The sequence below is a fragment of the Danio rerio genome, chromosome 17 (assembly GCF_052040795.2).
Source record: "Danio rerio strain M-AB ecotype USA chromosome 17, GRCz13ab, whole genome shotgun sequence".
Lineage (NCBI taxonomy): Eukaryota > Metazoa > Chordata > Actinopteri > Cypriniformes > Danionidae > Danio > Danio rerio.
The window spans coordinates 25,912,463-25,938,826 of record NC_141037.1 but is presented as its reverse complement, the minus strand read 5'-3'; the positions used below and the strand labels follow the sequence as shown (position 1 = coordinate 25,938,826).

At 37.9% G+C, this 26,364-nt stretch overlaps 4 protein-coding genes across 5 annotated transcripts; 1 reads left to right on the top strand and 3 right to left on the bottom strand.

The window, feature by feature from the left end:
- Positions 1-188: 188 nt before the first annotated feature.
- Positions 189-1,452, bottom strand: atp5if1b (ATP synthase inhibitory factor subunit 1b). Its single transcript, NM_001044859.1, has 3 exons — positions 1,318-1,452; positions 693-805; positions 189-541 (listed from the first exon to the last, which is right to left on the bottom strand). Exons 1-3 carry the CDS (start codon positions 1,384-1,386, stop codon positions 400-402), a joined length of 324 nt encoding a protein of 107 aa, NP_001038324.1. The 5' UTR covers positions 1,387-1,452; the 3' UTR covers positions 189-399.
- A 1,176-nt stretch (positions 1,453-2,628) lies between these two features.
- zmpste24 (zinc metallopeptidase, STE24 homolog) lies at positions 2,629-10,491 on the bottom strand. The gene is given in 10 exon segments (NM_199892.1): positions 2,629-3,164; positions 4,577-4,720; positions 6,122-6,226; positions 6,568-6,746; positions 6,841-6,982; positions 7,063-7,215; positions 7,968-8,084; positions 9,047-9,133; positions 9,827-9,973; positions 10,176-10,491. Coding segments are annotated over 10 exon segments (1,407 nt in total). The 5' UTR covers positions 10,284-10,491; the 3' UTR covers positions 2,629-2,939.
- Positions 10,492-10,961: 470 nt separating this feature from the next.
- On the top strand, positions 10,962-12,484 carry dynlt1a (dynein light chain Tctex-type 1a). Its single transcript, NM_001423210.1, has 5 exons — positions 10,962-10,990; positions 11,161-11,202; positions 11,915-12,038; positions 12,116-12,193; positions 12,325-12,484. The coding sequence occupies exons 1-5, from the start codon at positions 10,967-10,969 to the stop codon at positions 12,393-12,395; spliced, it is 339 nt and encodes a 112-aa protein (NP_001410139.1). The 5' UTR covers positions 10,962-10,966; the 3' UTR covers positions 12,396-12,484.
- Positions 12,485-12,604: 120 nt separating this feature from the next.
- Positions 12,605-26,003, bottom strand: rlf (RLF zinc finger). Of its 2 annotated transcripts, XM_087290510.1 has the most exons (9): positions 25,798-26,003; positions 20,055-20,209; positions 19,798-19,879; positions 18,989-19,124; positions 18,670-18,734; positions 18,532-18,600; positions 18,306-18,442; positions 17,916-18,057; positions 12,605-17,827 (listed from the first exon to the last, which is right to left on the bottom strand). In XM_087290510.1, the coding sequence occupies exons 1-9, from the start codon at positions 25,978-25,980 to the stop codon at positions 12,800-12,802; spliced, it is 5,997 nt and encodes a 1,998-aa protein (XP_087146636.1). In that variant the 5' UTR covers positions 25,981-26,003; the 3' UTR covers positions 12,605-12,799. The 2 variants fall into 2 exon arrangements, with proteins under 2 accessions (XP_087146636.1, XP_087146635.1); XM_087290509.1 differs by having other exon boundaries at positions 18,532-18,734.
- Positions 26,004-26,364: the final 361 nt, after the last annotated feature.

Here is a 26,364-nt window from a genome sequence, read left to right as displayed (position 1 = left end):
TCTCATATTTATACAATATTGGGTCATTCATTGGTGTCAGAACCTTTAATTGTCTGGTCAGATGACATAACCTATTTATATGACTGAAAGTAACAGTTAAGATACATTTAGCTCTCAAACCAATAGTTAGCTTTAGTTAGTTTAGCTAATAGTTAGCTTTCACCAAACGTATTGATACCAAGACACACTTTTACATTCGAGACAATTTCTTGTTTATTGTCAAAAGAGGGAAAATGCACTGGGTTAATACACAATGTGTTGTTTCAGTTATATAACCATATCTGTATTATAACATGCTTTTATAATAGTATAATCACAGAGTTCACTGTTTAGTAAATAAGCAATTACAAATATTCAGCAGTTTCACAATTCATGTGTTGTATTTTCTGTCTTAATGCCTCAGTCATCATGTTTGAGTTTCTTGATTTTGCTCTCGTGGCGGGTGATCTCATGCTGTAATCTCTCGATTTCCTTCTTGTGATGGTCAATCTCTTCCTGGTGGTGTCTTCTCAGAGCAGACAGCTGTTCTTGCTCTTTTCTCCTGTGAAGGAAATACAATGACAGAATAGGTCATGAAGTAACGGTTTAGGTTGCTTTACATTCAGTTATTTTTTCAATAATACTCAGCTAATGGCCAGTAGATATCAAGTATAAGCAATTACATAATTATCAGCTCAAGCAAAACCACTCACTTGAAGTACATCTCCTCCTCAGCGGCCTGTTTCTTGCCAAATGCACCTCCAGCCTGCCTCACGGCACCTCCACCACCACCTCCTTTCCCAGCACCTTTACCCAGTTCACCTAACTTTATCAGAGAGAGAAAGAGAGAGAGAAGGTTGCACAAGACAAAACAAAACAATTTATTACTCAACTAGTAATTAGTGACTGATAGGCTGACAAGCACCGTGTATATATGGATATATATATATATATATATATATATATATATATATATATATATATATATATATATATATATATATATATATATATCCTGTAAAAGCAAGTCTTGCTGATGAAGGACAAAGATTGCAGAACTTTCCTGAATGTAAACAAAGGGTCACAACACAAGGGCACCCTCAAATCTATTTATTGCGTTAAAACGGTTCGGTGTTGACAAATTTTGATAACTTAGTATTTAAAACGTAAAACTAACATATGATAACATTAAGACAAAGTCAAAGCTAACGTAGTACTTGAGAACAGATTGCGAGTGACACTGCGTGTTACAGTACATAGCACTAGAATTAGTCAAATCATCTTTGTCTTTGGCAGGCTACGGAAAGTCACTGGGCGAAATATCATATAAATATCTACCTGATCGGACGACATCCTGATCTGTGTTGTTAAGAACTTCCTGATATTGCTGTTCAGAAACCTAGCCATTTTTGTTCAGGTGTTAACACATGCACTGACATGAGCGTGAGCTGCTGTCTGTAACGTCGACTCAAAACAGGAACGTACCATTACTGTAGCAATATAGGTGAGCGCTGTCTAAATCTCACTCATATTCGCAGCTACCCAAGTGTAATTTTTTGTTAATTAGCTAAAGTACGTCGACGTATTATTTTAAATATATTACTAAAAAGCTGGAAACGTATAGGGTGTTAGGAGTTTTTGTTGTTACTTATAATGGTACATTCGTCAGTCGCTGATCAGACGTGCGCGGCGCTCTTCCTGTCACATTTGGCGACATATTACACAGCGTTGTTTTCTAATTTGGTTCTCTCTCTGCAGGTTTAGAGCAAATATATCTTGTTAAATAAAATACTGTAAGCAAAACTTAGGTAAATCAAAACTACTTATTTGTTTTTCTCTAGAAAATATGTACAAATAAAATGATTATCAGAGCAAAAAATGAACCAACATTGCAGTGATATATTTTATTCTTAGTGATGCAAAAGTTAATCATTCCTGTCCAATCACTCCAGAAGTCAAAAGACATATTTTTTTGTGGGTTGTGTGATCCCACTGCTATTTCACAAAGTATTTGTAGCCTACAGTTCAGGGCTAATTTTCATCAGGTGGCCATTTCATTGACTCTTCAAGACCCTACTACTCCGCTCTGAGCCTTTAACATATCATTCAAAGTAAAATCTTCAAAATTCTTTACAAGATTGTATGCCAAATTAAGCAGCCAACTAAATCCTCATAAGTTCCAACCAGTAAAACTTAGATACCAGTCAGTTTAAATTCATTAAGAAAACAGCAGAGGGAAACGTTTCCACACATTCTCATTGCAACATTCTTGCACACTCAGGCACAGAGAGAAAATGTACTAAATTATAAAACAAGATTTCTAAACTACTCATTAAATATTCAAAATCACACTTGCCCTTTAAGAGTGCTCACATTTCACACAAAAAAAAATATTTACAGAACCCCTTTTTGGTTTTAGAATAAAGACAACAAAAAATATTTAGAAAGAATCGGACATTTCAGTTGGCCTTATTTAGTCGTTCAAGTTCTGAGCAGTGGTCTCATTGGGTGGTATATAACATCTAAATACTCATTCTGGTTATTTTAGGTACACATGGTTCTCATGGGATGTCTTGGTTTCATATAATGCAGAGTTCTCCTGTGTAATGCTTTCACCTCTCTCTAACAAAATGAATGGGTGTAACAATCCAGAGGGGACAATTCATCCTTTAAAATTAATAAATTAAAAGACAAATTAAAAGAGAACAGCTGTAAAAGGCATACTGAAACAAGCAAACTTAACAAAGGTCATGACCATCTCATCTCCATTGAAGCAAACAGAAAACTTTTTCCTACAGGGCGAGAACAAACAAATGAAAAACTCAAAACACTTATGAATGGAAATTTTAAAAATGGGAAGGACAGAAAAACAGGCATCAACATCAGAGTGCCAGTAGAGGCCGGCGGAGACCCTTTCTCGGGGGAGCGATTGGTGAACGTGGCCCCCCCTTGAAATGCCGTCAGTCCTGCTTGGGTCCAGTGAGGGCTCTGAGGCGCTCTAGCAGGGGAGGATGGGAGTAATGCCACATGGAGAAGAGCCAGTCTGCTACAGGGAAGCCTAGGTTGTCCTTGTTGAGCTTAATGAGAGCGGAGTACAGCTCAGATGATCGGCCCATACCGCGCGCAAATGCATCTGCCTGAAACTCAAACCTCCGGCTCAACACAGTCATACAGAACGACAGCAGCTGCAGCAAAAAAAAAGACGACAAACATGGATCAGGCGTGAGCGGCACAATTATGATTAAATCTAAGAATCACTTTTTTATTTATAATAAGAGATCAAAATGTTCCTTTGATTCTAAAAAGGCAGCTAAATAAAATACAGGCAATTAAACTATTTGGAATAAACATTTTTAAAACAAATTATGAATTAATCTGAATCAATTATTTAAAAAAATGATTTAATGAAAAGCAAAGTATTGTCACTTAGGAATACGCTCATGGCCACTTTATTAGGTACACACTACTAGTACCAGGTTGGAACCCCATTTCCCTTCAGAGATACCTTAATTCTTCGGGGCATAGGTTCAACAAGGTACTGGAAATATTCCTCAAAGATTTTGCTCCATATTGACATGATAGCATCAGTTGCTGGAGATTTGTCGGCTGCACATCCTTGATGCAACTCTAGTTCCACCACATCCCAAAAGTGCTCTATTGGATTGACTCTACCATCCGAATGTCGCAGCAGAAATCGAGACTCATTAGACCAGGCAATGTTTCTCCAATTTTTAACTGTCCAATTTTGGTGAGCCTGTGCTAATTGTAGTCTCAGTTTCTTTTTCTTAGCTAACAGGAGTGGCACCCGGTGTGGTTTTCTTGACGTATTGTGCTTTCAGAGATGCTCTTTTGCATACCTCAGTTGTAACGAGTGGTTATTTGAGTTACTGTTGCCTTTCTGTAAGCTGGAACCAGTCTGGCCCTTCTCCTCTGACCTCTGGCATCAGCAAGGAATTTGTGAAGGTTGTGTGTAAAAATCCCAGTATGTCAGCAGTTTCTGAAATACTCAGACCAGCCTGTCTGGCACCAACAACCATGCCATGTTCAAAGTCACTTAAATCACCTTTCTTCCCCATTCTAATGCTCAGTTTAAACTGCAGAAGATCGCCTTGACCATGTCTACATGCCTAAATGCTACCATGTAATAGGCCGATTAGAAATATTAGAAATTTGGATTAAGTGGTTGGACAGGTGTACCTAATACAGTGGCCAGTGAGAGTATATCTGCATTTTAATTAATACTGCAGCTCTATTGAATATTCGGTAATAATGTTCTGCATTTCTATTGTATTGTCCGGTAACACTTCAGGCCACAATTCATGATATTAACAAATCATTAACTAATACTAGTAGCTTAATAAACGACTACTTAGGGTAGGATTAGGGATGCAAAATAAGATCATGCTTTATAGCTACTAATGAACAGTTCATATCTTAACAATAGGCAGGTAATAAGCCAGTAGTTAATAGCATAAATTCTGACCTAAAGTGTTACCTATTGTCCCACATGAAACAATTTCTGAGTGAAGAGTACAGGTTTATCATGTGCTCAGCTAGCAAGAGGAAGGAGGTAGAAAAAGCTAAATTACAATGTTACCTCATTGTAAGGTGAGAAGATGAACTGAAAGATGATCATCAGCCCAATAAGAGTTGGCTGGGTGTCATGAAAACCAAATGCCATAAAGAGCTCTTTTCGACCAATCAGGACAGCAAAAAGGAAGAAGCATAGGAAGGAGTTCATCTGTAAAGAAAAAATATAGATAAATCAACACTACAACAAGAATGTTTCACCAGCTACTGTACACTACCTGACAAAAGTCTTGCCTGTCCAAGTTTTAGAACAAATAATAACTTGACTTCTAGTTGATTATTTGGTATCAAAAGTGGCTAATATGAAAAGGCCTCTGAATTACGCTTAGTTTACCAAAATAAAAATATGATCATGCCTTGATTTTTAATAATTTAATTATGACAGTAAGGTCTGACTTTGCTTAGACAAAAGTCTTGTCACTTAACAGAAACAATGTAGAATATAAAGTCATAGTGGGGTGGAAAAATGTATATTGTGTATGACTCCCATGAGCTTGGAGGACTGCATCCATACATGTCTGCAATTACTTAAATAACATTAATAAAGTCATCTGGGATTGCAAAGTTGGTTCTCGCAGGACTCCCAGAGTTCATCAAGAGCCTTTGATTCATCTCCAATGCCTCCTCCATCTTACTCCAGGCATATTCAATAATGTTCATGGCTGGTGACTGGGCTGACCCAGTTTCAGGAACTTTGATGTGGAGGCAAAAGTATGAGAAGGAACGCTATCCTGCTGAAGAATTCGCCCTGTCCTGCGGATTGTAATGTAATGGGCAGCACAAATGTCTTGATACCTCAGGTTGTTGATGTTGCCATACACTCTGCAGATCTCTCAAATGCCCCCATACTGAATGTAATCCCAAACCATGATTTTTCCTTCACTAATCCTGACTGATTTCTGTGAAAATCTTGGGACCATGAGGGTCCCAATAGGTCTTCTGCAGTATGGTACCAGCTTTGGTATTCTTATAATGGAGGTCAGTGAATGCAATCACTTTGAATTTCTAACAACTTATTTAAAACAAATCACTTAGTACCAGTGACTCCTGACGATGCACTGAGATCTAATGAAGTAAACGATCACTTGGTGCAAAAAACGTCACATATCGACACATTTGTGGACCAGTACACTCTCTCATCAGTAAACAAACCCAGGTGCTTCAGCTCAAGCTGATTTCTCACCTGCAAATATGTCATTATGTGACAAGATACTCAGTGTATGTGCTCAGAGTCATTTGCCTAGGCTGTGAATAACAGCTAATGAAGATGTAAATGTTTCATTTTTTTGCACTGAGTGATTATTTAGCTTTATGCAACCGTAGTGCTTTGTCAGGAGCCGCTGGTACTGATGATGATTTGCTATAAATTGATTTTTTTAATTACACCAGAGGACAACGGCTTTAGCTAAAATGCTTCTTTACAGCATAGGATGAGTAAATTAATAGGAAATTTCCATTTTTGGGTGAACTATTCATTTACCAGCAATGAAGAAGGCAAAAATGAGGAAATTTTAGGAATCCATAACAATGCAGCTCAATCACACATACTCACCTGGCTGATGACAATGTTTTTGACAGTATGGCCTAGTTTCCAATGTCCAAGTTCATGTCCAAGAACTGCTAAAACCTCAGGGTTAGAGCAGCCCTGTTTCTTGTTCTAGAATATACAATGAACATTTTAGGAAATAATACATGTTTAAAACACTGAGAACAAAAGGTGTTAAAGATGTACTGTAACTTAATACTCATATTTTGCAGTACTGTATTGCACATATTTCCCCCTTACGTTCAAAACTCTTGGGTATATAAGATTTTAAATAATATTTCATCAAGGCTGCATTTATTTGAACAGAAATACAGCAAAATAAGCATATTATTGTGATATATTATAAATTTAAAATTCAGTCTGTAAATCTCTTTTTTCCTTTCAAACAGTACAATGTGTTCAAGTGCACCACAACAGATTTTATTTCAATGTTCTGGCTCTGATCGTCTGACCTTTGGCTTGGCCTTGCTCTCGTTGACCACCGCCTCATTCTCCTCCCCTGTTCCTGGCTCTTTCTCTCCCGACTGGTTTAAAGGAGAGTAATCCTCCAAAAGTGTGTCAAACAGCACAATGCGCTTGTTTTTAAAAAAGCCATAGAAGTAGGCATTACTGTGCGAAGACCTCTTTGATCCTAGATATATCATGAAGGAGGAGAACATCAAGACTGTCACAATTACACTTCTACAGAATGTACGAACAAATGAAAAGAAGATGGCTTGCTGTACCTTCTACTACATAGAGCTTGGTGAGAGGGAAGCTGATGGACTTGGCCATGCTTTCGATCTCACTCCTCAGCTCTCCATCTGGCAGCGGGGTGAATTTATCAAACAAAGGGGCGATGTAGTCTGCGTAGATAGTCACCAGAATCTGTACACCAAAACAAAGCGGATTGTTCAGTCTACAACTTCATTTTACTCAGAGACAGCCCATCACACAGGATAACTGACCAGTGAGACGATGAATGTGAAAAGCCAGGCGTAGATGAAAAAGTAATCGCCGCCAATCTTGATGATGTAAAGAAGCAACGATGTCACTGGTAGCAAAATACACTGAGTAACGGCAAACTTCTTGAGAGCGTCTTTTAGGAAGAAACCAAGTGTCTGTAAGGAAGAGAATGAAGATACACTTCAGTGCACTTGTCATTAAAGTTCCTGTAAGAAAGTAGTTGAATAACATTGGAAAACTTTAATCATTGACTTAGTTATTTACACAATGGGAGTTAACAGTCAACGATTTTCTAACACTTCAAAATATCTTCTTATATGTTCAACTAAAAGGTTTGAAGGTTTAAAAGTGCAATGTTTTGAAACTACTTGAGGGTGAGTAAATTGTGAACAAATGTTCATTTTTAGGTGAACTATCCTTTTAAGTAAAATTATGTACATCTTGTCAGGGAAGCATTGTGTGATCACGAAGTACCCATGCTAATTATTCGTACTCTGCAAATACCCATGAATAGGGAAGATAGCAAATACCCTTAGCTTTACTAAAAAAACATAAAATGTAACTACTTTCATTGATTCAATGTGACTAATAAACACAAGACTACAGAATTATGGCACCGGTTAATTTATTCCAAACTCCTACTGAAGTTATGAAGTGAGTTTGGAGAAAATGCATAAATATAATATGCTAATATGTGGTATTTTCCCATGCTCTTAGGTGTGCTCATCATGCTCAACACTATGACAGAATAATTATTTGGATTTCACTATGGTCCTATTAATTCATTTTCAATTTGAGAATCTGAAAGTGTTTTCAGAGATATTTACTACAACCAACTTTACTGACAATATGTGCATAAACATTGTCTTCCATTAACCATCGTGTCACAGAAAGTCTTTTCAAGTACCTGTTGGTTAAACCCATGCTTCTCCTCAATAACAAATGTGTTGTAGAGGCTCCAGGGAAGGCCAGTAAAAGCACTGAAGAGAGTCGCCAACATCAGAAACACCAAAGACTGGGAGATCTGAAGGAAGAGAGACCACATAAAAATCAAACACAATGCACTGAGTGTTGATACATTCTTTTTTCATGGACCGCTTTTAGTAATTTCTCACAACTACTGACCAGAAACAACAGTCAGGGTATATCAAAGTCTCCGAGATCATTATTCTTTTTAATCTTTTTAATCAGACATGCTGATTGCCAGAGTTGGGTGTATTTTGTTTCAGGATAAACAGGATAAACTAAATTTTTGTGCAGGATTGGGAGTGAAGGCATCTTCTGAATGTGAAGAGAAGTGTAGCTGCTTATGGGGCCGTTAACATATTGCATCTTTTGCATATTGCACATGCTCGCATTTTCCAGGCACTGCCAGATAAAAAACTGCAAGGCACATGACAAGAACTGACCGATCAGCTTCATACTTTTATGGAACATACACATTTAGGTAGACTATTTACCTCAGACAAAGACAGAACACACAAACACTGCAGTGCTTTTGCATACTGTGGATGTCAATGGTTACAGGTATCCAGATTTCTCGTAAATGTCTTTTGTGTTAAAAAACTGAGTTTGCTTGCCATCTAATCCTTGACCTTAATGTGTGGCCTTAGTAGTGTGGCCAATGTAAGTGACTGAATGAAAAAAAAATGTTTGGGGGAATTAGAGTATGGCACCTTAACTAATCTCTCTTATTATTAATGCAACAGAATTAATACATTCTAATGAAACATTCAATTAAATATAAAGAAAACAAGGGCAGCACAGTGGTGCAGTTGGTAGCAATCTCGCCTCACAACAAAAAAGTTGCTGGTTAGATAATAATAAAAATAATAATAATAAACAGAGATCAGGATAAGAACATAAACAATAATTTAAAAAGTTGTTCTTAATGAACAAGACCTATTCTTGTTCAAGGACACTTTTGAAATACTTTCTTGATCCACTTCAAATGTTGACTTCTGTACTGTAAGAGACCAAGCCTACCTCGTACTCTGGACCAAAACCAAAGTGAGCTGTCAGATGCCCAGATAATTTCCAAAGGAATGGGATTCCACCAAGGAGCAGTATTAGCTACACAATACAGTGTGAGAGAGAGAGAGAGAGAGAGAGAGAGAGAGAGAGATTAAACATGCTCAGTAGATAAGAGACAGAAGCAAGTGGTTTAAAAAAATAAAATAAAAAAACTAAGGAACCACAATATTTTCCCTCCAGAGGATTAATGTGAAATTTGCATTTGAACGCTACAGATATCAAGTTTTCAGAAGACACGAAAAAGTCTCTGGATCATACTTGATAAAACTACGACACATTTAATGACACTGAGTATTCATTAAATAAGGGTATTTTGAACATGAATTTCTGTGGGGGTAGCGTGGTGAGGCAGTGGGTAGCCCTGTCGCCTCACAGCAAGAAGGTCGCTGGTTTGAGCCTCGGCTGGGTCAGTTGGCGTTTTTGTGTGGAGTTTGCATATTCTCCCTGTGTTGGTGTGAGTTTCCTCCGAGTGCTCCGGTTTCCCCCACAGGTCCAAAGACATGAACTATAGGTGAATTGAATAAGCTAAAATTGGCCATAGTGTATGTCTGTGAATGAGTGTGTATGGGTGTTTCCCAGTGGCGGGTTGCAGCTGGGAGGATATCTGCTGTGTAAAACATATACTGGATAAGTTGGCGGTTCCGTCTGCTGTGGTGACCCCTGATAAATAAATGGACTAAGCCGAAAAAAGAATGAATAAATACATTTCTGTGGAGGAGGGTTCATGCTCACCGTGCCTTCAAACTCAGAGTATAATCCAGACCAGAAGCCAAAGTTACTCTTGTCCAGCTGATAGAGGCGAGACTTTTCAAAGGTCTCTGAATCCATAATCTTGCCCAGCTCAGTGGGCACATGAACTGTAGCCCTGTAGATCTTTCTCTGTCAACAAATAAACAAGTCTAGATAAGTTTTTACACACAGTTTAGGTTTAGCTCAGCATTTTAGTGCATCAAAGTTCAATTTCACAGACTATACACTGACGGGAATTTGAATACAAAAATACAAATAAGCGAATCAGAAGTGAAAAACATTTGTTGACTTTCCACAATCACAACCTAGAACAAAACAAGCACAAGCTAACCTGTCTATAGGCGAGGTAGGCCTCCCAAACATACACCGTCCATGAGAAAAACAGGACAGCGTAAAATATCTTGTCTTCAACTGATAATGCAAGAATTTCCCGGAGCATTGTGACGTCTCGACAGTTATTTGTTGCTACTGTTAACTATCCCGGCGGTGTGCAGTATTACAGCAGATCCTGATCATTCAAGACAGACAATAATCTTCCTACCTACCCACAGCTAACAACACGATGTTTGTAACTTAGGAAACCGTGTCAATATACTGAAACACTACATGTAGAGATGCAAAAATAATGTAAACTCATTGCTCGATCACTTCCTTTACCCATTCATGTGAAATGTGTGTAACCCCAAACTGTGTTCGACCAAACACAACACGCGGATGAAACTGGTCCCTATGGTAGTTCTACATATTTTTTTATATTTTTATAATTTATGAAATGATTTTGTAGTTTGATAAACCGGTTTGATTTATAGAAACAACTACAGATATGCAATATATTCGTTTAAATATGACACTACAATTAATTAAATGTCAAACGCTAAACGAAACGAATAAAGCCAACTAAGAGATTAAAACTTAAATTCATAAGACATCTTATAATACGTGTATTTCTGGGTGTGCTTGTTCAAATTTAAATACAAAACTAAAAATTGTTAAGACTCCTGGTTGACAACAAACCGTTTCTTGGTAGCAACGAGTTGTTAGAAGCCGTGATTACTATCTAGGGAGGGAATGACAATAGTCTTGTCTCCGTAGAAACTACAAAACATTCAGAGAAGTGGCGCAATGGACGAGGATCAATCTGAAGAGGTGATTAAGTCAGATACTTAAAAAAAAGGGAAAAAAAGAAAGTTTTATGTACACGTATTGTAATTTCTACTTCTATATATTTGTAGGCCTATATTTAAAACATTTACATGGTTCTGTATGCCATAACTATTGCGTACAGGCGTTAACTAGCTTACGTATTTATTCTCCAGACTACATTTGTTGTGGACGAGATTACCACTATTATCAAAGAGGTAAGCGCATGTCATTTCAATTTATATATATATATATATATATATATATATATATATATATATATATATATATATATATATATATATATATATATATATATATATACACACATACATATCTATATATATATATATATATATATATATATATATATATATATATATATATATATATATATATACACATACATATCTATATATCTATATATCTATATATATATATATATACATACATACATATCTATATATCTATATATACATACATACATACATATCTATATATATATATATATATATATATATATATATATATATATATATATATATATATATATATTTGTGTGTGTGTGTGTGTGTGTGTGTGTGGCTAAAGTCAATCCTAAACTTTAAGGCCTAGTTTCACAAACAGGGCTTAGATTAAGCCAGGATGAAGGCTTAGTTCAATTAGGCTATTTAAGCCACATTTATAAAAATGGCCTTAGAAAAATATATCACTGGTGTGCACCTGGAGACAAAAAAAGACACTGACGTATTTTAAGACATCTGACTGCAAGTTATTTTGAGTTGAGAAAGCTCAAACAAGCAATTTAATCTTGACTAGCCTTAAACCTTGTTTGTGAAACCGGGGTAAATGTAATAACTTTTGTTGCACGTGTAAGTGTAAATGTTACGTTTCAAAAATCCCTAATATTGTGACATCTTTTGATGACAGACTGTTGAAACCACCATTGGAAACAATTCATACCAGCACGAAAAAATTAATCAGTGGATGTCAAGCATTGCAGAATTAAGCTTGAGTCAGCTAACTAAATTAGGAAAACCTTTCAAGTACATAGGTATGGTAACCATATTTAGATAAGTTATTATGTAAAGGACCTGAACCAAATCCATGGTTTTCTGTTTGTTCAAACAGTGACATGCATCATATTGCAAAAAAATGGGGCAGGTTTACACACTGCCAGCTCGTGTTTCTGGGACAACACTACAGATGGTAAGGCTATTTGTATAATTGATCAGAATTTTAGACGCCAACATTTCCAATAACAATTGTAATCCAAGCATGAAAATAATTTATTGAAATGGTCTTTTTTTCTTTTTCTTTTTGTTGTTTTTTTTGCACAGGGAGCTGCACAGTACGATGGGAGAATAAAACCATTTACTGCATAGTTAGTGTTTTTGGGCTTGCCATTTGAGGATGAAGGTCTAAGGATTCCAAACATATTTTATGCAATGCTGTACTTGTTAGATCTGTTTCACAAATAAATTTGATTTGCAATTCTAACTCTATACATTTCTTTTATCAGTGTATATAAACCACCCCAGATTGTGAAATCAATTAAAATTACTTTTGTTACAGAAGTGTAAATGTGTATTGTGTATGCAATAAGTAACAGAACATGCATTTTTGAAATTATTTGTTGTTCATTTTTTTATTTGACCTTATTTACAGATATAAACATTCACAACTTAACAATCAAGGTACCTAACCTTGGCAGCAAAGAACCAAAATTGTATCAATGATATAAAAAAATACTATGAAAGTCTCTCAAATAAAAAAAGTGGGCAAGAGTTAACCGTCTTGGTGCCCAGCAGAGGCTTATACTTTAGTTTCAGAGGGCAAGAGATCGAAAATGGAGGCAAAGGACTTTGGCCTCTCTAGAACCACCACAGGCTTCAGGAACTGTAGCTGTTTTATAGCTTGGTCGCCACACCCCCCTAAAGCTCTCTCTAAAATCATACGGAGATTCTGAATAGAGGTACACTCTCCTTTAGAAATCAGATGCCTCAAAGGGGATGACCGAAACCTGCGGCTTCGAGAAATGGGGGCTCCACTTTCAGTGTTCTCCTTGACTGAGCAATTTCGTCTGAAACAATCTCGCCGGCGATTTGGATCAGGCTTGAGGCAAGGATTAGAAACTACTGCAGTCCATGGTTTTTCAAGTTTGATCTCCTCATCCTTGTCTTTAATGAACTTCAAGAATGATGACTCGAAGCCCATAGGTTTGTATGCTGCAATGTCAAAAGCCCTTGGGGATAGACTGTGCTCTACAGGATCCATTGGGACTGGAGAAAGAGGGACTGGTGGTAGTGGTGGTTCAGAGAGCTCATTCTTTCGTCTGAGGGGCTGCCGAGTTGGGGTGGGGACCGATATGGAAACACTAGAAGGAATATTAATAGATTTACTGTCTTTACCAGAAGCTTCAAATGAACTTTCATCAACTGTGATTCTAAGTGTAGCAGGTGGAGAGAGGTCAAGTGGTGGGGGGCGTATGAGGGGAGGTGCTGTTAATTCAGATTCTGGCTCATCTTTGTGGTTGAGACTCTCTTCAGAAACAGGCTTCTCGGGGTTCCCGCTTGACTTTGGGGAGCCATAGAGCAAATCCTCAGCTTCAATGAGCAAACTTCTGTCAGGGAGCGGCTCTTCTGAAAACTCAATCCCTTCTTTCTCCTTTGAATCTGTTTTGATCGAATGGAGGCTCATTGGTTGAGACGGGCCACCTGGAGTGGCAGGCTCAGACTGATACTCCATCTTGAGAACGCCATTTGGAATCCTTGTTAAATCAGGTATAGCAGACACAGCAGACTTCTTTTGTATGATCTCCTCCAACTGTTCAGCAGTGAAACATAATTTGTCCTTATTTTCCGTCAGCTGTTTGCGTTTAAACCTGTGAACATTAATGTAATGTCGATTCAAACTATGCATGCTTACGACAACAGAGTCACAGTTTTGTATCATGCAAGGAAAGGCCACGGGAAGGCAGCGGTCTTGGCACATCTGCAAAGCCTCCTCATGTGTTCGGTAGACAATCAGGTCAAATCTATTTTTTAGGTTGATTCTTTGCGGCTTAAGTACTTCGTCCAGCTCCTCTTCTGGTGTTTCTTCAACACCCTCAAAATTCTCAGAGGAATTGATTTTCTGATCATTGCGGCAGCATCTCAAAGATTGCTTGAGAGGCATATTTTGGGGATCTTTTGATGACTGGGAAGGTGGTGAGATGATTAACTTCGTTTGGCATCCATTTTTTGACTCTTCTTTCTTGGGTGTACTCTGGAGACGCACCACAAGGGAATCAGACGGATCACAGTGCCTATAGAACACGTGCTTCTTATAACTAGTTTTAAACTCGTTGTTCCCTGAAGTATTAGCCGAATTCTGGGGGGTCTGGTTTTGGTGAAACTGACTTGTGTGACGCAAGAGGCTGCTGTTGAGATGGTAGGACTCATTGCAATTAGCGTAGGTACACTTGAACCTTGGTATGGGCTCCTCTGTTGAGGCCATCTGTCTTTTTGGTATACTTTTAGATGTACAGGGCAGTTTCGGCAGAATTTTCCTTTCTTTCTCTTTTTTGGTGAAGTTGTGGTCTCTTCTGTAGTGTTTAGTAAGACTAGATAAGGTGCTATACTGCTTCTCGCATCCTTTGTGTTCACATGGAAAGCACAACTGTGATCGGTTATAATGATGCACCATCTGAAGGTGGCCAACAAGGGCATTCTGGTTATTGAAGGCTGCATTGCAGTTTTTGTGCACGCAGTGAAAGGGTTTATTGTATTTAGTGAGGATGTAGCTCAGATTCCCTTTTGAAATTAAGCGTCGGCTTCCCCGAACATCAACCGTTGTGTTTTTTACATCAGATCGAGTTTCCGAAGAGGCTTTCTTTTTTTTTTCAGCTTTAACATGCACGTTTTTCGTAACTACTTTTCTGACCCACAACCGATAATCATGTTTTGGGCATTTCTGTTGCCAAAGGGCATTGTCTTGTTTTTGGGTTTTAACATCAGCCTTCTTTGAAGACTGTGGCTTTACCTCAGTGTTTTTTTTAGGTGATGACAACACTGGTGCTTTTTCAACTACATTCTTTTTAAAAGAGCACTTCATTTGTTCAACAATGTCTTCTTTTATGTGATGCATTTGAATATAATGACGCCTCAGTTCTTTTTTGTTTCTGTAACTCTTGGAGCACAAATGGCACTTAAAAGGCTTGAATATCTGAGACTGAAACACCTCCATATTTTTCACCTTCTTTTCGGAGTACCCATGAATCTTGATGTAGTGCTTCAATAAAGCATGACTAGTAACACTCTGGTAGTTGCAACTCTTCGCTTCACAGGCATAAGGCTTGACTGTAGCCTGCACAAGAAACTCGCTTTGTGATTGATCATCCTCCAAGACCGAATTTTCAGAGCTGTCAGGTGTTTTGAAAGGCTCCAATGTCTCAGATTGAAACACCTCCATCTCTTTCACCATCTTCTCGGAGTAACCATGAACCTTAATATAGTGCTGCATTAAAGCACAACTGGTAGTGCTCTGATAGTGGCAGCTTTTGGCTTCGCAGTTATAAGGCTTGGTTAAGGACTTGCTTTGTGGTTGTTCCTCCTCTGAGACAGATTCTTTTTTTTGCTTCTTATCAGATACATCTTTATTATTGTCATGTGTTTTTGGTGATTCTGACTTGTTTGGCAGCTTTTTTGATTCACTACCTGTGACGTGAGATCTTGACTCATTTTTGCTGTGTGCTGCTTTGGCAGGAGACCTTGTATTCAAGGTAGGTGTACAAGTGCTCTGTGAATTACACATAGAATGTCTGGTGTTGGAAGAATTAAGGTTTAATTGGCCCAATCCAAGCATGATATTGGTTAGTGCTGCATCAAGGTCCAAATTGGATTTGGTTGTCTCACAATCTACAGACTCAGACGCAGGTGAGAGAGCCTTTTTGGGACTAGATTTTTCTGTAGATGACGTTTTTACAGTGTTATCCGGGTCACTTTTAGGTAAATCTTCATTTCGAGTCGTAGAATGCTTTACTTGTACTTTCTTTTTGCATAACTGATCCTTCTCATTAAATGTGTCTGAATGAGCAATTCTCAAGTGCTTCTGAAGTTCTCTTGCAGTAGTGTATGTTTTTCCACACTTTTTTAAGCCACATGTAAACTTTTTACCATCAAAGCAGACAGCAACACATGTTTGCGAGACTGATGATCGACCCTTTGCCAAGGTCTGTGAAGATGAACTTGAACCACTTTTCTGGACACAATTCTCTGTTTCAACCTTTGATCCAAAAGCCGAATCACTTTCTACAACTGCGAGCAAGAGTTTCCTTTTTGCTTTTCTCTGAGCCTCAAAGTCTTTTTCTGTGAAAGTGATGTCATGAGTGGCCAAGTGTTGCAGAAATTCTTTGCGAGAATAGTAAAAGTTCTTGCACCCCGGGCTGGTACAAGTGTAAGCAGCATCACGAAAGTGCTGCGCCTCATGGTGGTAAAGCTGCCCAAGGTCACAGTAGGAGAAACTGCAGCCTTTTAACTCACAACAGTAGGACAATCGAAACCCATGGCCATGCTTATGTGCTAAAAGTTCATTGGTGGTGTCAAAGCGGGCACCACAACCTGTGACCACACACATGTAAGGATCATCCCCATAATGAATCCAACGGTGCAGTCGATGGTGATAGGCGGTCATGAATGTCTTCCGGCAGAAAGTGCATTTCTCCCGACAGTCTTTCATCTTAAGATAATGTTTCAAATTGGGGTCTTCACTATCATGCTCATTTTTGATGTGCACACCCAGGTACTTGAAAAGTTTAAAATTCTTTGAGCAGTCAGTGGCTGGACACTGGTAAACATCACGATCCTGTAACTTAAAGTACGTGTTGATGTAGTCAAATGTAACATAGTCACTTTCTACTTGCTTTTCAGGCACACTGGCAGCTTTCTCTAATATATGTTCCAATACTACAGGATCATGGGTGGACTGGTAGTACATGGCAAGTGAAGGGTCTAAAGGAATTTGACCAGGCTCTAGCTCATCAGAACTATCCTCCTTGAAGAAATCTTTAGTCTGGTCCACCTTCTTCTTCACTTTTTTCTTTTTAAAGTGATCTTTTGCAGAAATCTGAATGTGTTTTTTGGAGTGTGGCTCAAACTCCTTTTTAGTTTTAAACTTTTGTAGACACACAGGGCATGTCCACATGCCATCCTCCATATGTTTTCTGGCGTGGTGACAGAACCGGGTCTCTGCCACTTCTTTATGGCATATCTGGCAGAGAAATTTATCCCTCTGATGCTTATCAGCTAACTTAGAGACATCTTCTGAATCTTTTTGTCCCTTTTCTGATTCTTCCACAGTTTGCTGCTCCCCTGCGCTGCTGAGCGCATCAAGCTCACATTCGTCTTCCTCCTCCTTCCCAGCCTCTTCATTCAAAACCACTCCAAGATTACATAGCTCCCCAGGTGCTGCTTCATCTTCAATTTCATCCACAGGTTCCAGCCCCAGCAACTGAATGCAGTAGCGTTTTAAAGTTTTCCAGTCCCAGAATTCAGGGTCAATGGGCCAATGTGCTTTCAGAGAAAGTAGCAGCTCACAGCGCAGGAAATTTGGAATTATGGCGTTTTCCTCATCATATTTTTCATCAGGACGCAGATAGAGCTCCTCAAGGATATCAAATGCTTCCTGGGATGGGCTCAAGAGGAATTCTGTAAGCTGGCAAGCCCGTATCACCTCAAGATCATCAGGGAGAAGACAGACGACAGCTTTGCAGACCATTGTTTTTGCTTCAATGTCATCTTGCCTTGGAAGGCGTAGAGCCTTCACACACAGCTCAACTGATACTGCAAGGCCAAGCTGCATTGCCTAAAAAATACAACGGATAAAAATGTCAGAAAACAACTTAGTGTACATTAAAGATATAACCATATAAAGGAGGAGAAAATAAATTCACCTCAGTTTGAATTACACGAATAAGGAAAAGAAGATGGTAGATAGTCCTGGCGATGGCTGCAAACTGGAGACAGCGTTCGATAAATGACTCAAGGGACACATCAATTCTTCTCTGCAGTTTACTCCAAAGGAGGGTTAACTCCCTGACAAACAGAGAAAAAAAAACATTACAGAGACATCCAAGCAAATCTAATACACCCATCTATTTTCTTTAAATTTATAATCCCAACTATGATGCCACTTACTATAAAACCCGAATAAGTTGACCCTAATAAAGTTTGAAATAAAAAAAAAAACTAGATCGCATTTATCTCCAATGAACATTTAACTCGTATAAACCTAGAAAACACTCGTACAAACACAATCTACTGTGGTTATAACAGATCCTCACCAGGAACAGTATGTGCTGTCTTGCTGTAGCTGCTGTGTAAAATACGTTGTGCATAAGATGAAGGCTGTTCTCTCATCGCCCTCAGCATCTAGGTTGCAAATAATATCCAGGACATCTTTTGCATCTATTCTAGAAATCTTGTAGGCACAGAAAGAGAAAAAAAGTTAGTTTATTACCAAAACACAAAGGAGGTTCAATGGTAAACAGTCAAAACAGTGTTTTTTACCTCTAAAATAGCTTCTTCACTGGGCAGCAGCTGGCAAAGTTGGGTTACAAAGGTTTGGCGAAATGTTGACTGGTTAGACAGAAGGCTACAGTTAGCACAGGCTTTGATGAGGATCAGTGCTTTCTCTAGCTCGCCTACTTTCTCCAGATGTTTGATTCGCATTTCCATGAAATCATCTCCCTCCAGAGCTAGATAGGCATTAACTGTTTTAGAGAAAGACAATAAGTAAATAAATGGCCATGTTTAATAGCAGATCAATGATGTTGAAAGTGTTACACAATTTACAATGCAAGATTAATAATACATGATCATTAATCTTAAGTGGATGACAAAATGCTAGCCTATTCAAATAAACAAACAACAACAGATTTTATCACCCTCTATATTAAAAAATTATTTAGTTTACACATAATGTGGGCAATAATGAACATTAGTGTATTAATGAGGTCTTCCTCACCCTCATCCGGGTCTGTGGGCTGACCGGTGAGAAGCGAGACCATGACAGAATTGTTCCAAGCTCCACCTTCACCAGTGATGTTCCGCAGGGCATGCAAATCTGTACTTCCATACTGCAGCATGGCTTCATGGGCCGCCTGGAAAGAGTTAAGAGAAATAAGATGAAAGTGTATAGTATAACACTCTTTTACAGTCTTCAGGGAATGGACAGTAAATGCTAGGTAAATGACCACACAGTTGCATCATCCAGGATGACTGTACTTTACATTATGGATCAATATAGTCTGATATCCCTCTTCCTGTTTAATACACCAAGAGTAAAACCCTATCTAATCTAATTTAACAGGCTGTTTCATTTGTAACAAAGGTCTTTAAAAGGTGGACTGGGAAATATGCTTTGATCTAGTTCAATGGAGCATTTGCCAGATTTAGACGCAACCATAATTACTAGTGGACCTGTTTACCTTGTCAATGTTTGATGATTGTAAATGCATTAAAATGTTATTTCATGCAAATAAAGTACAAGCAAACTCAGATTCTGTATCAAAATTGACTACTCAAATGCCCTTGCATTGCATGCATAATGAAGTGTGTAAGTATAGGCAAAGCTTAAAATACAACATTCCGGTTAGGTCCCTGCTAGGACCTTTTTCTATAAAAAAAAAAAAAAGTTGGCAAAAGGTCTTATCAACTTCTAATGTTTACATTTTGGCTCATAAAAATGTCTTTTTTTTCTCATCTGTTCAGCCAAAATCAAACCTTCACACAAAAATTTAACATGGAACCACAAATTAATAAATTTGATTTTACCTGAACTGAGCCATGGAACTGCAGCCAGGCTTCCAAAGGTATATTATTTTGAGGCACTGACAACAACAATTCAAGGCAACTCCTGCAGGTCAAAACATTTTGAAAAAAATGATGTCAGTCTGGTTTTAATGATACATTATGATACACTGAATCAGTTGGACAGAATATAAAATATTTATAAGACAATACATAGTTAAATATAACTTACTAATTCATATTATACCATTGTTTGTTAGTATAATATAAATAGCACTTACAATGCAAGTCTTTTAAGCACAAGGGCAACACTGGGGGAGTCGCCTGTGAGATGTGGCCTGGCAGCAGCAAAACAGTTGATTGAAAGACAGTAAACTTCCAATAGAGGCAATCCATGTTCCAACGAATTCCTGCTCCCAGCATAATGCATTAGAGCCTATAACAATAAACAAAAAATAAGTAATCAATTTTAACACCACACAGATATGACATGCTTTCATTTGATAGTCAAGCCCAATTTACTGCTCTTTAGAGGATATATAAACACAAAAATAAAAGTCTGTTAATGTAAATCATCTAAAGTCATGCTGCATACACTAACTTCTGTGCAGCAATTGACTACGGTTCAGGAATTAACCATTTTATTTAGTAAATATGCATTTAATTGACCAAAGGTGGCAAAACTTATGCTTATCTTCTGTAAATGTTCTGTTCATAATTTTCTACCCTTAAAATAAATGTATAATTTTCGCAAAGTAGAATATGTGCGATTATGTGTGAAGTCTGCAGAAGACTTTGATTAAACAGTTCAACTCATTTGGAATTATTGTAAAGTTTTATGAAAAGCATAAATATTTTGAAGGGTCAGTCGACACCAATAGCCTTGCAGTTAGTCCATTGATAATCTCAGCTTCATGATAACAAAAAGTGTTTTAGCAGATTTTTTTTTTATTATTATTGTGAATTAAAATAATACAATATTACAATTGTGTCTCAAAATCTAAAATCATTAAAGACTAACATCTTACCAACCCCAAACATTCTGCTGAAGCATTAATACAGAGGTAAATGAGGCTAGACTTTCACCTGACAGGAGTCTTTTGACAGACATGAGTTAACATGCTGTCTGTACAGTAAACCTACAGGTCCACACAAGAGAGAGTGCAAGGAGAAACCCCGATACAACACTCCATCTGTGCTCATTGGCTTTGATTGGACCTTTGGGATGTAAGCAGATGTAACTGAAGAACAGAGCAACTCCAGACAACCTTGCTGTTCATCATATCCACGATTAAACTCCACTTTCACAAACACCACGCCCCAAGGATGTTAAATCCCAGCTGATATCTTATTATAGCGATAGGGAGAGGAAATGTCATGCCATGTTTAACCTCGCAGACTAAGATTAGGCGAGTTTCCCTCTGGGTGAACGGGTATAGCTCTGTTAAGATTCAGACTCAGCTCAGAGCAGCAGAGGTGCTTCCTTCTGAGACCTACACCATCTCGAGTGAAGAAAAACTCTTAGTGGTTAGGTAATTATTCTGCTATTGTCAAAACAAAGTCTTAATAGTAAATAGTGCAGTTTTACGGACTATAATATTGACAGCATTTTGGTTTAAACTAAACTAATGTAGTTGTTAATCATTTAAACAAGCCTAATCCAAAAGTTAGACAAATGTATTTTAGCCACAAAAAAAAGACAAAACACATGCAGATCTAAATGTGAAATGGAAACTTTTTTCAACCGAAATGTGGATTTTTGTGCTGTCCAGAAACCCCTCGAAGTACAAATGAAATTAGTTTATTAACAACTATTTTTACAAAACTAACATGAGCTCGTAAAACAGGCAGGTAGGGTGTGGCATGTGACATCTGTCAGGATTGAATCCTGATGGAGTGGTTGCCACAGCAACAATAAAGCGAAGGAAAAGAGGTAAAGCTACGGTTTCATATGTAGTCTGCTAAATAGGCCTTTAGATTCCCAGTGGGGTACTGGTAATGTGCTGCATATGACCAAGTGCAGCAATACCACAGGAAGCTTATTCATTCATTCATTTATTTTTCTTTGGCTTAGTCCCTTATTTATCAGGTGTCGGAACCACCAATTATTCCAACATATGTACTGCCTTTCTAGTTGCAACCCAGTACTGGGAAACACCCATAGACACACACTCATACAGTATGGTAGGGCCGCACAATATATCATTTGAGCATTGATATTGCAATGTGTGCATCTGTAATAGTCACATCGCAAGATCTTCAATGTTGAGTTATGAATATAGATGACCAGAATCCACAGGTCAAAACTAATTAAATTTGTGGAGACACTGCAGTATTGAACCATTTTAGAGTGAAAGTGTAACATTTTCATGTTTTTTTAAGGCCTTTGTGAACATTTTAAAGCATTTAAAGGAACAAAGAGCATAAAGTTTGTAAAAAACTAATTTTATTGAAATATTTATATAATGAAAACTATGCAATGCTCTTTTGTATTAGATTATTCAATTTCTGTCCACGAATCCTGTTAGAGACTCCCCAGAAAACCATTAAAGCTCTGTTTATTTCACTTTGAAATTTTCGTTCCTTTGTGTTTATTTATGAATGTAGTTTATTATATGTATATAATGAATGATATAAAATAGATTTATATTTCACTCCCTTACAAATCATTCCAATCTATCTAATGTAATGACTTGCCAATTAGAGATATTCATGTCATGTGGTGAAATTGCATTTATATCACAATATATATCAAAGGGAAAAAAAAATAATGCAATATCAAAATTGTCCCATTTCGTGCAGTCTTGCACTATGGCCAATTTAGTTTTACCCAGTTCAACAATGCTGCATGTCTTTGGGAGCACAAAAAGAAAGCCCATGCAAACAAGGAGAGAACATGCAAACTCCACACAGAAGTGCCAACTGGCCCAGCCAGGACACAAACCAGCGTCCTTCTTGCTGTAAGGGGACAGTGCTAACCACTAAGTCACAGTCGATTTTTTTAATGACACTCAAAAAATTAGTCTTTGTGTGGCTGATGTGGTCAAATAGCAGTTATGACAAAATCACACCACAATGCAAGACTCTGCATAACATTTTAACAGTTGAATTGCAAAGTATTTTCAATTACAATTTTTCCAAACTGAAAAGAGGCAAAAGAAATCAGCATTATTCAAGCGTGTTTTTACAATTAATTAAAAAAATTCATTTATGATATTAGACCCACATTTTGTATATAAAACAAGGTTTGTTTTAGAGGAGTTGAAATTTTAAATGTGAGAATTTCAATCTTTTAAAGAGTGAACCAAGGCCACTCTTTAATGGCCTTGTTTTTATATTTTTTAAAATTAGGTTAATGTTTAAATGTCTCCTATGTTACAGACGCAGGGTTTACGGAATACAAATACAACAAAAACAATATTATAAAATATTATAACAATTTAAATTATATTTATTCTCAATTTAACATTTTATGAATGCAATTTATTCCTGTGATGCCAAATCTCTTTTTTAAGAGTGATTATTCCAATGACTGTAAAAAATATGGACGACGCGACAGCCCTTTTTCCCATTGAACGCCTTGAGGGCAAAACGCCTGCTTGACGGGCACAAACTGTCGCAAAAGACTGCTGAAATTGGAGCCAGACATGCGCAGAAGGATTGTCTGATGGAGCCAGAGGAGGAGCCGCGAAAATGAGCAGAGTCGAGCTTCCAATCAAACGCTTTATGTAAAATCAACTACGCCCCCCGAACTTCTCAGCATGCGTTTGCTGTCATATCAACACAAATGGATGTAATAACGTTAACAAATATGAGGGTTTTATATATTCAATCGCGCCAGCTCCAGGCCGCAGCGCATAACTTACTCGCGGCGTCGCGGGCTGATTCAGGCTCGCATGCGGCAGCGCCTGCTCGCTCGGCCGCCGCATCTGGCTTGATTGACTCGGGCTGGAATTGGGTAGTGAGTCCAGGCATCCGGAGTAGGTCCAGCAGAGGTAACATTAGTCAGTCTGAGCTCTAAGAGATAAGTCTCCGGCAGGCGAGAATCTAGCCGGAACTGTGTTTTGCTATCTGGGTGGCTAGGCGTGTATCAGCAAACTAATAAAGCCCGAAAAAAGCCCTGAACTTAGCGAATAAACAGTGTTCCACCAGGATCATGCATGTCAGAAACTATAGTTTACTGCTGAACTCATTTTGTCATGGTAAAATAACACAGAAATCGAATAATAACATTTCAGTCTACTTCAGTCTCCTGCCGAAGCTCAGACGCCGCGCTTTGAGAAACTGTCAATCACAGCTGTCAATCACGATGACACGCCCAGCATTAAATTACTGCTAAAAACAAACTGTTTACAAAAATGAAGATCTGCACCTATTTCAGCACAATAACCAGTGCCTTAATCGACCAGAACTATCTTTCGGGACATTTTATTGCAAGTGTAATATTTTTTTTTATTTGGGCTCAAGTCTCCTTCATTAACACGGAGGAGGCGGGCTTTATGACTTGTACTGCAGCCAGCCCCCAGGGGGCGATCTAACGGCCGAAACCTTCACTCAAACGTAGGCTTGCGGCACACTTGGATTATTCCAATCTCCAGAGTCACACCTTTAATCTAATTTGTTGATTTTGGTTATTATTCTAATATTACCATTTAAAATAACTACCATAGTCTACTATTTTGTTCTGAAAGCAATTACTTGAAATAGAAAGCAATGGTAACAGTTGAACTGTTTGTACTTTCACTTTTGATTTGAATGCTTGTGTCTAGCAGGATTCCCTTGAAATACCCCATGAAATCTCCTGTGAAATCTAAAACACTCACTACAGTACTCATTTGACAACTAAAAATAGCTAAATAAAGTGTGGTTAGTCTTTAAAAAACATACACACCTTTTAAACAACGTTCAAACACTTTGTTTTTAGCATTTACCCCAAAAATGATTAAGTAAATTTGTGTATTTCAAGCAATGAAAATACTAAACATGTTCTACTACGTGACACAAATCTATAACATATTACAGATAATTACTGTTACACCTTTTTGTTGTACAATATATTGCACCAAAATATATTGTGATAAATGATATTATTATCATTTTAGGAGCATTTAAGCCATTTATTATACAAAACCAGAATGACAATAGAATAGCATAAAGAAATTTAACAATTTAGCAATTAAACATGGGAATCAGAATGTCAAAAACAAATAAATAATAATAATTTTAAAAGAAAGTGCAAAGTAGCAAGAACTAAAAAAGTTATAAAGTTTAAAATTATTGAAGTCATGTCCATGTGTTGTGCGATAAGTCGATATATTGATTATTGTGACAGGCCTAGTTACACCACTAACAAACAAAACTATACAGTATGAATGAAAATTAAACTGAGACCCGATCAGAACTAAAATTAGGTCTGGGTATGAACGCATAGAGAACGGGATCACTTAAAACGGATCTGAGTTTGGACGCGGAGTATTAAAATACTCCCGATGTTGACCAGAATTGACACGTGACAGGGGGCATCAAAGTTAGTAGAAACAGAGTACATGCACGAGATAAACACAACCGAGCCCCACCCCACAAACACGCTGTACCCCCTGTTCAAAATATGCTCGTTTTAATAATATACTGAAGTGGCTTTTCCAACAGGCCTTCAGAGTCGATTCACAAACACGCAATTTTACAAACCAAAGGTAACACACAATCTCAAAGACGGGCTTAAACGCGAAGGGGGCAGGGGAAGCCGAGCAACATGCTAAATTCAGTTTAAGCTAACGAACACATAACACAGCTTCCTATTTGACATTGTCAACTTAAAGCTAACAACGTTATACATGCCAACACAATTGACTTGTAACAGTTGAATTGCGTTTAGACGCTCGCTGTTCGGCCCACATGTTGAAATCACATCCACGCATGGTTGGTTGCAGCCACAACTTGCATCTGGTCAGCTAACGCGAGCAAGCTCCGAAAATTTTGCATATAAACAATTCGCATGCATGCAGCGTTTTCGGCAGCCCGTACCTCGCAGAAGTTGTTGCAATAACCCGTGGACGATTCCTCAGAAACGTCTTGCTGTCGAAGCTCGGCTTCGTGTTGCTGAAGGGTTGCTTGCAAACCCTCCATGGCGAAAAATGTGTCCTCGTCGACCAGCAGGCTGTGTCGGCCGCCCCAGTCGAGCTCCGCTTCAGCATTCTCATCCGCCATGTTCACTGGCAGCCACGGCGCGTACGCACAGGCGGTCATGTGACGGTGAAGGGCCTCCTGCTCCGGTCCAGGTGGGACTCAACTGAAGAGAGGGACTTCCCTTACAACACTTCCCTCACATTTTTTCTAAAAAAAAAATGTTTTTTTCTAAAGAAAAAATGGTTAACAAAACGCTTTCAGGTGTATTTATGGCGTAGTTTTTGACGACAACTTTTATGAAATTATTACTTTCAATTCAAGTTTATTTGTATAGTTTTTTTCACAATAAATATATGTCTATCTCGGTCTAATAGCAATCAAATGCAACAAGATCTATTTATTTTTGGCTAATATTTGCTTATTGTAGATTCCTTTTTACTAATAATATTATACTTCATCATTTTT

Bases quoted from the DNA above. Each gene is read 5' to 3' on its own strand.
- atp5if1b (NM_001044859.1), bottom strand. From the start codon at position 1,386: ATGGCTAGGTTTCTGAACAGCAATATCAGGAAGTTCTTAACAACACAG. The intron at 806-1,317 runs GTAGATATTTAT...TCTCTGATAAAG, and splicing joins TCAGGATGTCGTCCGATCAG to TTAGGTGAACTGGGTAAAGG. The intron at 542-692 runs GTGAGTGGTTTT...TTTCCTTCACAG, and splicing joins GAGGAGGAGATGTACTTCAA to GAGAAAAGAGCAAGAACAGC.
- dynlt1a (NM_001423210.1), top strand. From the start codon at position 10,967: ATGGACGAGGATCAATCTGAAGAG. The intron at 10,991-11,160 runs GTGATTAAGTCA...TTTATTCTCCAG, and splicing joins ACGAGGATCAATCTGAAGAG to ACTACATTTGTTGTGGACGA. The intron at 12,039-12,115 runs GTATGGTAACCA...TTGTTCAAACAG, and splicing joins AAAACCTTTCAAGTACATAG to TGACATGCATCATATTGCAA.
- rlf (XM_087290509.1), bottom strand. From the start codon at position 25,980: ATGGCGGATGAGAATGCTGAAGCGGAGCTCGACTGGGGCGGCCGACAC. The intron at 19,880-20,054 runs GTAAGTGCTATT...TTTGACCTGCAG, and splicing joins GTGCTTAAAAGACTTGCATT to GAGTTGCCTTGAATTGTTGT. The intron at 18,443-18,531 runs GTAAAAAACACT...TGTGCCTACAAG, and splicing joins GTGAAGAAGCTATTTTAGAG to ATTTCTAGAATAGATGCAAA.